The sequence below is a fragment of the Erythrolamprus reginae genome, chromosome 1 (genome assembly GCF_031021105.1).
Source record: "Erythrolamprus reginae isolate rEryReg1 chromosome 1, rEryReg1.hap1, whole genome shotgun sequence".
Taxonomy (NCBI): domain Eukaryota; kingdom Metazoa; phylum Chordata; class Lepidosauria; order Squamata; family Dipsadidae; genus Erythrolamprus; species Erythrolamprus reginae.
This window is the reverse complement of record NC_091950.1, coordinates 226,119,009-226,131,637: the sequence shown is the minus strand read 5'-3', so window position 1 is coordinate 226,131,637 and position 12,629 is coordinate 226,119,009. Positions and strand designations below refer to the sequence as shown.

At 40.1% G+C, this 12,629-nt stretch overlaps 1 protein-coding gene across 3 annotated transcripts in view; it reads left to right on the top strand.

Moving 5' to 3' along the window:
- The window catches only part of PCNT (pericentrin), a 117,392-nt gene that overhangs the window by 16,753 nt on the left and 88,010 nt on the right, over positions 1-12,629 (top strand). For 2 of the 3 annotated variants that reach the window (XM_070732366.1, XM_070732367.1), the window contains exons 12-13: positions 1,277-1,740; positions 3,667-4,201. The exons of the other annotated variant lie outside the window; for it this stretch is intronic. In XM_070732366.1, coding sequence (XP_070588467.1) covers positions 1,277-1,740; positions 3,667-4,201 — 999 coding nt within the window. The remainder of the gene's footprint in view (positions 1-1,276; positions 1,741-3,666; positions 4,202-12,629) is intronic. 3 annotated transcript variants of the gene reach the window in all.

Sequence of the window (12,629 nt, the reverse complement as noted above, 5' to 3'; positions counted from 1 at the left end):
AGAAAAAAGCAAACTGACTGTAGCAGATATTTTTTTAAAAGTCAGTGGCAAAGTCAGTAAATAAACATTTTTTTATCAGGGCAAGAAAGAGGAGCCTTAATATATGTACTCCTTGACTAACGACTGGTTGCTTAGTGATTTTTTAAACTTAAAATGAAGCCACTACCCCCCCCCCCCCAAAAAAAAACCCCGCCCCTACTTACGATTCAGTTCCAAAGTTACAATATCCAGCCACGCTTGGGTCACATGACCACATTTTGAGTGATTGGCAATTGGCCAACACTCTACGATCACATGACCACAATTTATGACATTTTTTCCAGAAGCTAGATTTTACTTTCAGTTTCTGGAGAAAATACCCATGGTTGTTTTACAACTATGGCATATGCTTGACTATCACTGCAAAAATGATAAAATCTGGTCTGATCACAAGATGATGTGTTATGACCATAATGATGTATCACCATAATTGGCAGATTCAGTTACAATTGTAAATCAAGTTGTATACAAAGGAAGGTGAAACAAAAAAAACCATTTCTGCCCTATGAATATTTAATAAAAATACTAATACTACATTTGCCTGCTGGACCTCCTGTGGGACTGCCTTCAGCACTCTTTGTTGCAATTCTAAGCTCTTGAATTGGCTCTATGTAGTGGAAGATTAAGCAAATAGCTCCAGCCCTTAGCAATATTGGCGAACCTTTTTGTCACTGAGTGCTGAAATGAGCGTGCACAGGAGAGCGCCAGAAACCGGAAGTACAGTTCACCAGCGCATATGCAGGGAAGCTGAGCTTCTAGTTTCTGGCTTATGCATGTGCACCGGTCACCTGGTGTTCCAGTTTCTGGCACTCATGCGCATGCGAAGACCAGCTGGCCAGCACACATGTGCACACCAGAACCCAGAAGAGCAACCTGCAACGGCTGGCATGCCCAGAGTGGTGGCTCTGCATGCCACTTCTGGCACACATGCCATAGGTTTGCCATCATGGGTATAAGGAATGTGGGGTATAGCCTTTGCAACCACTTGGTGTTTCCTCCAGCTGCTGAATGTGCTACAGCAGAAGCAGATTGGGGATATGGTATTTACTGATAGTTGGCTATGATTGTTTATTGTGGAGATTATTATGTTAAATGGTTCCCAGGACTAGAGGGAGTGATTGATGGAGGAGATAGCATGAGTTGTTGTATCAGAATGATAATTGGAGGAGGGGGGAGAGAGTGAAATGATGATAATCTGGAAGTGGACAACAAATGGATTTTGTGTAATATGTAATAGATTAAGCATAAACTAATTGAAGATCATACAGCTGAATTAAGAAGAACTAGAAAATTGCTCCAGGAGGTGCAACAGACTCATAAAGCAGAAGCTGAAGAATGGAGACATGAAAAGGAGATATTGGTAGCAGAAACTGAAGAAAAATTATTGCTTCATAAAGAGCTTCAGAACAAGGCCCAATATGAAAAGCAAACATGGCAAAGACAGTTTGACCTTCGAGAAGCAGAAAGGACTTGTCTTCAAGAACAGCAGGCTGCTCTAATTGTAGAATTAGAGAAAACTCTAAAGGAGCAACAGAATACTATCCAGCAGTTAGAAGATAGTCTAGTGAATACACAGAAGACTTTGGCTCAGTATAACAGTGAATTATCTTCCACAAATATCCTCATGGCCGAAGAATTAGAAAAAGCCAAACAAGTTTTAGAAGAAGAATATAAGGCTAAATATAAAGAAGCACAAAGCAGGTTTGTAATTTTTCCTGTTACTTCTAACTTGATCATTTAGTGTAAATGCTTTCATAATCATCTCCCAAGGGTAGACCCTGTATATGCAGTATCTATTGTAATCTAGCTGTTTCATTAATAAGTTAACTATCAATATGTGAAATTAGATATTTTTAAAAATCCTAGGAAAATCTATAGAGTGCCAAAAACGGGAAATCAAAGTATGAAACCCTTAATATTTCACACATTTCCTAAGCATTCTATGTAATGCCAAAAGGCAAACTGGCAAAGTATTAAAAGTATAAAATAGAATATAACATTCTAGCCTTTTTGTCGCAATAAAGGCTCTTTTTTCAATAAGATAGTTTTATACTTTATTTTTCATTTCTTTCATTTTCATACCTGCCTTTTCAGTAAAAGATTCAGTAGATAAAAGGTTCACTCTTTTTTCATACTTTATCTAAATAGTTCTTGTTATTCTGCACAATGCCTAGCATTTATATATGAGTATCTCTCATAATCAACACAGACTTTGGAAACTTTGCATCTCATTTGGAAACCAAGGACCCATAGAATGGAGGAAGAATGGAGAGGCACAATGCAAGATGGTTGAGGTTCAGTGTAAAGTTTCCACAGTCTATGTTGATTTGGGGAACCATGTTATCTGCTGGTATTGGTCCACTGTGCTTCATTAAGTCCAAGGTCAACGTAGCCGTCTACCAGGAGATTTTGGAGCACTCCATGATTCCATCTGTATACGAGCTTTATGAGGATGGTGACTTAAATTTTCTGCAGGACTTGGCACCTGCCCACCCTACCAAAAGCACCAAAATCTGCTTCAGTGACTGTGGGATTACTGTCCTTTATTGGCCAGCAAACTCACCTGACCTGACCTGAATATGGGGCATTGCCAAGAGGAAGATGAGAGACATGAGAATAATGCAGAAGAGCTGAAGGTCACTATTGAAGCATCCTGGTCTTCCATAACACTCAGCATTGCCACAGGGTGATAACGTCCATGAGGCAGTAATTGCTGCAAAAGGGGTCCAAACGAAGTACTGAGTACATATGTATGCTTATACTTTTCAGAAGTCCGATATTGTTCTATGTACAGTCCTTATTTTATTGATTACATGTAATATTCTAATTTTCTGAGATGGATTTGGGGTTTTCATGAGTTGTACCCCATATCACAATTATGACAAATCATAGCTTGAACTTTCTTGAACTGCATGTTATGAGTATGTCTTATATATTAATTTTCACCTTCTAAGTTACATTACTGAAATAAATGAATGTTTGCATGATATTCTAATTGTTTGAGTTTCACCTCTATACTTAAAATCTGTGTACACATTTGTATGTATAATGTTACACTATCAACATGACAAAACAGTACAGGTAGTCCTCAAGGTAAGGTAGGAAGGGAGCTTGGGCATCTTCTAGTCCAACCCCCTGCCTAAAGTTTCTCGAAAACCTCCATTAACAGAGCACCCACAATTCCAGGAGGCAAGCTGTTCTATTGTTTAATAGTTCTCACTGTCAGGAAATTCCTCCTTATTTCTAGGTTAGATCTCTCTAGCAAACCCATTGTTTTTTGTCCTATTTCCGGTTTTGTGGAGAATAAATTATCACCCTTTTCCCTTTGGTAGTCTTTCAAGCATTGGAAGACTGCTGTCATGTCTCTTTTCAGTCTTCATGGACTTGTATCAATAGCTTTAGTGGACTTCCTGGTATATAAATGTGGTACAGAATAAAGTAGATGGCTGATAAGAGAAATAAATAAGCAGATTTCCTTTGCCTTATGTTATAGTTACAAGCAGAAGAAATATAAAAAGTATTTTAAGATAATATTTAAAAATATTCTAGATATTTTACATTATGTTATTTGTTCTTTGTACTATTATGTTTTGGTAATATATTTTGTTTGTTTTCTTATAAATCTAGATTTTTGGAAGAAAATAAAAAAAACAGAACAGAGCATGAAATTCTTCTCCAGAAATTGAGGGAAAAGCATATTGATGAGCTAGAGCTTCAAAATAAAGAGTTGCATCAGAAACATAAGGAACACATCTTGTCCCTTACATCCAGCCAGCAAGCCGAAATTGAAATTCTCAAATCTACATTAGAAAAAAACCAACAGAATTGGTTAGAGACTCGTTTGGCTGATATTCAGAGAAATAATCAAGCACATATTACGCAACTGGAAACAAAGCATTTATCTGATTTGAATAATTTGGAGGCTACATACCTTTTCAAAATTAAGTTCCTTCAAGAAGAGCACAAGAAAGCTCTTAATGGTTTACAGATAACATTGAAAGAACAATTAGTTCAGAAAGAAAATGAAATACTTTTGGCTCAAGAATTAAATACAATAAAATTTGCTGAAGAATTACAGATTTGTGAAGACAATCTGAAAATAGAGCTGGCTGATATTCAAAAAGAAAAATTAATGGCTGCTGAACATGAAGATGTTCATAAGGTAGAGTTAAATATTGTATAAAGATTGTGATTGCTTTTGAATTCTGATTTTAGCAATATAGGCCAACCTGGGTATCATAGTTGCACTGTGATTATCTGTTGTAGTACCCCCTTTTTTCTCTTGTGCACACAGATTTGCATCTTAGTCCCACACTCATCTATATATCCTGTCATCTATAAGAGTTTGGATTAGTGGCTTTATCTCATGTCTTCAGTAGACTTATGTGGCTGTTCATTCTGGCTGCTGTGGTAATAGTTTTAGTGATTGATTGATTGATTGATTGATTGATTGATTTGGATTTGGATGCCACCCCTCTCCGAGGACTTGTTTGCATTTGAGAAACCACTTTTTCAAATAGCTTATTTAAGAATTCAAAGATGTAAATTGTCCATCTCTAAGGAATCGAGGGAAGGCATTTAAAGAGATGTACAGTCATGATGCAATAACAGGGTTTTTTAATTTGATCCAAGCTATTTGATAAAACAACAGATTGTAAATTTACACATTTTAAAATATATTTTTATTTATAGTTTTTTCTTTGACATACATAAGTGCTTAGTGAACAGTGTATTGTCTGGGGCAATTTACTTTCTACACAATACAATAATGCTATTTAGGTATACATAGTAATCTTTCAACTTCTAACATTTACGGATACATAGTAATTCTAATATATTATGTAGCAGTATACATAATATTTTCCCAATTTCTAAACTCTACCTCTATTTTCTAACCCTTAATAAAGCAAATCCCAAATTAAAAATATACTGTATCTATCCATCATCTCTTGTCCTTTTTAGTATTTCAACTCCTGATTTTTTGACAAATCTCCCATGTTCTTCCCTTGGGATCTTGTATCCCTTTACTTCATTCACATTTAGTCTAAGCATTTCATAGAAACATAGAAGACTGACGACAGAAAAAGACCTCATGATCCATCTAGTCTGCCCTTATACTATTTTTTGTATTTTATCTTAGGATGGATATATGTTTATCCCAGGCATGTTTAAATTCAGTTACTGTGGATTTACCAACCACGTCTGCTGGAAGTTTGTTCCAGGGATCTACTACTCTTTCAGTGAAATAATATTTCCTCACGTTGCTTTTGATCTTTCCCCCAACTAACTTCAGACTGTGTCCCCTTGTTCTTGTGTTCACTTTCCTATTAAAAACACTTCCCTCCTGGACCTTATTTAACCCTTTGACATATTTAAATGTTTCGATCATGTCCCCCCTTTTCCTTCTGTCCTCCAGACTATACAGATTGAGTTCATTAAGTCTTTCCTGATACGTTTTATACTTAAGACCTTCCACCATTCTTGTAGCCCGTCTTTGGACCCGTTCAATTTTGTCAATATCTTTTTGTAGGTGAGGTCTCCAGAACTGAACACAGTATTCCAAATGTGGTCTCACCAGCACTCTATATAGTGGAATCACAATCTCCCTCTTCCTGCTTGTTATACCTGTAGTTATGCAGCCAAGCATCCTACTTGCTTTTCTTACCGCCCGACCACACTGCTCACCCATTTTGAGACTGTCAGAAATCACTACCCCTAAATCCTTCTCTTCTGAAGTTTTTGCTAACACAGAACTGCCAATACAATACTCAGATTGAGGATTCCTTTTTCCCAAGTGCATTATTTTACATTTGGCAACATTAAACTGCAGTTTCCATTGCTTTGACCATTTATCTAGTAAAGCTAATCATTTTCCATATTATAGACGCCTCCAGGAATATCAACCTTATTGCACACTTTACCAAACCTTCCCCTATGTCACTCACAAATATATTAAAAAGAATTCCATCTGCCTCTACATTTACTTTTCACTGTTGAATCTCTAGAGCATCCATCAATAACTCTTCCATCACTTCTAGGAGTTCCTTCTCTTTGTTTATTTATTTTATTTTTATGTATTTATTTTGTCCAATACACAACACACACTGAAGAGAATAGACATGTAGTAATATATATAAAGAAAAGGATAGAAGAAAAGATATAAAAATAGAGGAGAAGATATATAAAAGGAAGAAAAGATAAATGAGATAAGGAGAGACAATTAGACAGGGGACGGAAGGCACACTAGTGCACTTATGCACGCCCCTTACTGACCTCTTAGTCTAAGGGGAAAATGTTGGGGGTTAGGTGTTGACATTACTGAGTCAGGTAATGAGTTCCACACATCGACAACTCGATTGCTGAAGTCACATTTTTTACAGTCAAGTTTGGAGTGGTTAATATTAAGTTTGAATCTGTTGCGTGTTCAATCTTGCGGTTGAAGCTGAAGTAGTCATTGACAGGTAGAACGTTGCAGCAAATGATCTTGTGGGCAATACTTAGATCGTGTCTTAGGCGTCTTAGTTCTAAGCTTTGTAGACCCAGGATTGTTAGTCTACTTTTATAGGGTATTCTGTTTCGAGTGGAGGAGTGAAGGGTGAAGTATCTTTGGACATTTTCAAGAGTGTTTATGTCTGAGATGTGGTATGGGTTCCAGACAGATGAATTGTATTCAAGAATGGGTCTGGCAAAAGTTTTTTAGGCTCTGGTGAATAGTGTGAGATTGCTGGAGCAGAAGCTGCGTAGGATCAGGTTAACAACTCTAGGAGCCTTTTTGGCGATATTATTGCAGTGGGCTTTGGCACTTAGATCATTTGATATTAGTATTCCAAGGTCTTTTACTGAGTGGGGGTTGGCTGTGAGATTTTGTTTATTCAGTTTATATATGAAGTTCACATTCTTTTTGCCGATGTCGAGGGTGGAGCATTTGCTGGTTGATATTTGAAGTTGCCAGGTGTTAGACCAATCTGAGGCAAAGTCGAGGTCTTTTTGGAGAGTAGATGTGTTGTCCGTGATGTTGAAAAGTTTTACATCATCGGCGAAAAGAACACAGTTGCTTGTGATATGATCGCAGAGGTCGTTGATGTAGAGAATGAATAGAGTAGGTCCTAGTACGCTGCCTTGGGGAACGCCACTTTTAACAGGGATGGGGGTGGAAATGGTGCTTCCAATTTTGACAACTTGTTGCCTGTTTGACAGGAATGCAGTAATCCAGGTGTGGAGGAATCCTGAGATGCCATAAGATTTGAGTTTTAGGAGTACAGTGATCCCTCGATTATCGCGAGGGTTCCGTTCCAAGACCCCTCGCGATAATCAATTTTTCGCGATGTAGGGTTGCGGAAGTAAAAACACCATCTGCGCATGCGCGCCCTTTTTTTCATGGCCGCGCATGCGCAGATGTTGGAGTTTGAGTGGGCGGCGGGGAAGACCCAGGGAAGGTTCCTTCGGCCGCCCAGCAGCTGATCTGCTTGGCAGCGCAGCGAGGAGCTGAATCGGGGTTTCCCCTTTGCGTGGGCGGCGGGGAAACCCCGATCTTCGTCTGCTCGCTGCTGCTGCGGCCGCCCAGCAGCTGATCTGCTCGGCAGCGCAGCAGCAGCGAGCAGACGAAGATCGGGGTTTCCCCGCCGCCCACGCAAAGGGGAAACCCCGATTCGGCTCCTCGCTGCGCTGCCGAGCAGATCAGCTGCTTGGCGGCCGAAGGAACCTTCCCTGGGTCTTCCTCGCTGATGCCCCCGCTCGCCCGCCGCCCGCCGCCCGCCAGCAAGAGGGGGAGAGATAGAGAAAGAGAGAGAAGGAAAGAAAGAGATGAGAGAGGGAGGAAGAGAGTGTGAGAGAGGAAGAAGCAAGATAGAGAAAGAGAGAGAGAAAGAAAGATGAGAAAGGAAGGAAGAGAGTGACGTCATCGGGTGGGAAAAATCGCGATATAGCGTTTCGCGAAGAACGAGATCGCGAAAATCGAGGGATCACTGTAGTTTGTCATGGACCACTGAATCGAAGGTTTTGCAAAAGTCAATATAAATTGCATCAATGGATTTTCCTTGATCTAGGGGGGTAGTCCATATGTTTTTGCAGTGAAGTAGTTGAAGGTTGCAGGATAATTTCTTTCTGAATCCAAATTTTTTGTTAGAGAGTAGGTTATTAGATTCTAAGTAAAGGGTGACTGATTTATAATTGATTACATGGGACGCAGCATAGCGAAATTGGTCTGTAGTTGTCAATGAGAGAAGGGTCTCCTTTTTTGGAGATTTTTTGACCATAGCTTAAAGTCTTTTGACCTCTAAAGAGTAATCTACCTATTCCATTTCAAACAATTTTATTATCTCTTTTGTATCTGAATCTGTTGATTTATCTCCTCTATTTTTTCTTCTCCTTCTAATTTCTCTATTTTCTGATTTTTTTGTTCATTTTTGATTTGCTGAGGGTTTTCTTGTCTCACACCTGTATCATACATAATTCTTCATCTCCATATGGTTCCTTGTCATAGCTTCCTGAATACATTGAAGTATTTCTTTTTGAAATGTATTTGTTTTCCCTGTTGTAATATTTTGCTTTAATTTATTGGGCTAAAAGTTACTCAATATTCCACAAAAATACCAATATCCCAATTGTCCAGAACAACAAAAGCCAATATTAGAAGAATTTGTTCAATCCCAGAATTGTTCCTCAGAATCCACAATTTTTATAGTCCTTGAAATCTGGCAGGTTACTTCCTCTAAGTATCCAAATAACTTTTCTTCTTTCATCTTGTAAGATGCTCTATCAAATAATATAATCCCAAATGGCCCACCAAATTTCCCCATGTCTCATTAATCCATAAAGTCAAATGTTCAGTTTCGAGGGAAATTCCTATTATTTATAATCCCCACTACTTTGAAGATCTTCAAAAGATTTACCTGTTATTCCCAAGCAGCCAGAAAGCAAATAGATGTAGAACAACAAAAAAAAAAAAAGAGGGCACCTTTCAGGTGTTGTTTGCCTTTCACTTTGTTTCCATTATCAATTCTGGCTTCCTGTCAAGGTCTTTTTCAACCATGTAATAGCTTTTTTTTCTTTTTTCACCAGTAGGTGGCATCCCAGCTCCAAATTCCAGCATTAAAAAGAGGATTGTCAAAAAGTTCATTTTTCTTTATACAATTTCTTCCAGTAGTCAAACATTATTGTCAGCAAATTAAAATCACTTTGCACAATACTGAGAATTCCAGTCCTATCTTCCTATATTTTAAAATTTCATAGTTTTCCATTAAAATTTCATTTCTCTCTTGGGTCTGTAACAGTGGTTCCCAAACTTTTGCAGTCTACTGCCCCCTTGGTGCCCCTACCTCCACCCCCTTTAGGTGGATGTGGCTTGTGGTCAGGAGGATGTGACCAACTTGTAAAATGTGGTGAAACTCACTTAACAACACTCTTGCTTAGCAGCCAAAATTTTGAGCTCAATTCCTCCCTCCCTCCCATTTCTTTCTTTCTTTCTTTCTTTCTCTTTCTTTCTTTTTTCTTTCTGTCTTCTTTCCTACCATATTTTCCTTCCTTCCATCCACCCATATTTCTTTTTTTTCGTTGTCTTCCTTCCTTCCCATCATCTTTCTTTCTTTCTGTCTGTCTTCCTACCTACCTACCTACCATCTTCTTTCCTTCCTTCCCCTCCCTCCCACCTTCCTTCCTTCCTTCTCTCTCTTGTGTAGAAAGTAACATTCCCCAAGGCAAATATCTTGTGACAACAGTTTTGAGATGCTCCTAAAATTCCAAATTACTCACCAACTCCCAAGATGGGGGGTTATTGATGTAGAGCTTATGGCTTATAAAACAGTTCCCTGTGTGCAGTTATATATCTGAATGAGAGAAAGTGAGGCCATCCCTGAATGTGCAAATGCATATGAGAAACATCCAGGCCGATGGAGGTCTGTAGGTATGCGCCCCGTCGCTTCCCGGCCCAGGAAGGTCCTAGAGCCAAAGGTGAGAGGGGTGATGATGGCAACCGCTCTCTGGCCCAGTGGCTGTGCATTCCCTCTCATGTGCCATCCCAGAGCACAGTCTCTGGTCTAGCAGGGCAGAGAGAAAGTGGCGCTGCCTGGAGAGCCAGTGGATGAGTGTGCCAGGTGGTCTCCGAGCCTTGCCAGTAAGGTAAACTGAGCACTGGCTGGGCCACGCATTTCTGTCCGCCCCTCGCTCTGGTTATCGGAAAGTTCGTGGGAAGTAGAGGTGGGCAGGGCAAGGCAGAACTGTCGGTGTAGCAGCACTTGGTGAGGGAGGTCAGGTTGGGAGGCATGGTCGATTGTCTTGGTCACGGTGCCATGGGACAGATGGGCTGGAAGAAGCATGGTTGAGCAACCTATTGTGCTTGCCCCACTCTCCATCCCCACTACCAATCGTTAATACAAACTGCCCACCCCGTTTCTGCAAAGGCGGAGCCCTGCTGGGCGATCTAAAGAGGGGAGGGAGATGCTGTAGGAAAGGCTGCCTTCCACCTATGCCAGCTCCATGGGACTTGGAGCTCCGAAGAAGCCTACTGGCTTCCAACCCGGTGCCGCAGGCCCAGTTATCAGAGTGATGCCAGCGGTCGGCCGGGCTGATCCGCAAAGAAGGCAAGCAAGTGGTCGGGTGAGAAGCAAGTTGGCTGCTTTGCGGCCCCAAGCGCTGCAGAGCCATCACGGGTGGAAGGTAGTTTTTATGCAGCATCTTTCTCCCCTCTTTGGATCGCCCTGCAAAAGAGGGGCCCTGCCTTTGCAGAAACAGGGCGGATGCTTGTACAACAGCCCTAGGACATCTGCTTGCCTTCCTGCCGCCCCTTTCAGTATCTGTATTTCCACCAATGGCCACCCCTTCCCCCACTGGCTGGGCCAGACTAAATGCTGACTTCAGAAGGCAAACAGATGTGAGGGACTGCCAGGAAGGCCACCTGGAAGGCTGCCAAGCATGGCATGGCTGCAGGGAAGGGAGTATACTTTTCTGCCTTCCCTGTGGCCTCTTAGCGCCCCTTTGACACTCCCCTTGCCTCTTAGTGCCGCCCACTTTGGGAACCACTGGTCTATAATTAACTCAATGTGCTAACTCTGCTTTCTCAGTGCTTTGCCGAGTCTTTATTTCAAAAATTATTTTGCTTGGGTTTGAGTTTCTAGTATAAAAGTTGAAAATCATCTCACTCAGTTCCAATCCTCTGTTCATGAACCGCTCCAGCTTATTAGTATTTCTTCTTCAGTTGACCCAGCTTTGGTGCAGCCATATTTTCTTTGTTGGTCAGGAGGGTATCTTGGATCAAGCCAGAGAACCACAGCAATAAGTCCCCCCTTTCTTCGCCATTCCTCCAGGGTGATTTTAGCTCCTTAGGGGCTCCTAAGGAAGTAGTGTTGGTTAGGATTTGCAACACTAAACTGGAAGTCAAAATTACATATTAAGGAGATTGCCTAAAGACCACCTACCTCTTCTGGTAGCGACTCAAGAGTCAAGCTGTATTTGCTGCTGCCACCCCTATTTTTTTGGAATGCTATCTCCAAAAGGCATAATAAGTCATAAAATACCTCAGAAGAGAGGCTTTTAACTGAGAATTTTTAATTGTTAATTTTAATTATGAATGCTGTTAGTTAATCTGGTTATTTTAATTGCAATTTTAACATTTTCATTTTATATTTTATTTTTTGGTAGTCAGCAGTACACCCAAATAAATATGTAGCAGTTGCTATAACTTAAACATTATGACTTTATAAAATATGGGTACCACCATCCATAGTACAGGAATTGGTTTCACAGCTGTTCCCTCACCCCCCATTCTAAGTTTGAACAGTTCCTAAGTGAGACTTTAGGACTACTCATATGCTAAATATAATAATATTGTCACTAGTTTCAGTTGCTTCGTCATTTACTTCTCATGTCAGATTGTTATAACTAAATCGAAAGTCACCCCTTCTAGTCAGTTTTAAAATCTATGTTCTGAGTGTTCAGTCGTTTAGGGTACCTAGAAATTTGGGTCTCCATTGCATACATGAAAAAATAAAATATATGTAAGGTGTAATTGTAGACCTCCTGACCATCTTAAATATGTTCTACCTTAATTTTTGTGATTCTAATTATAATAGAGATTGCCTTCTCTGTACACAAATCTTGACCCATGATGCTGCAGTAATTAGAATTCCGTACTGCAGACTAACTCTGCCCACAGCCAGGAGTTCGATCCTGACTGGCTCAAAGTTGACTCAAACCTGCATCCTTCCAAGGTTGGTAAAATGAGGACCTAAATTGTTGGGAACAATTTGCTGACATTTGTAAACCACTCAGAGGGTGCTATAAAGCACTATGGAGCTGCTATCACTGTTGCTGTTGCTATGAAAATTGGGGCCAAGTTGGGTTATCTGAAATCATGCAACTTAGATCTGGTAGCTTACTGGCAGTTTACCACTAGTGGACTTATATCTATGATAATATGAATACTATTAAAAGGCTTAGTAGCATAAACTGTAAATCATTGCATTGTTTCAAGTTAGAACTAAACAAGAAGAAGAATAAGCTCTAAATTATGTTTTGATCTGTAAGTATAGGGGGGAAGAGTTATATTAATTTTTTCTGGTAGCAACATTTTGTCCGTACCCCCCTCAAAAAAAAGT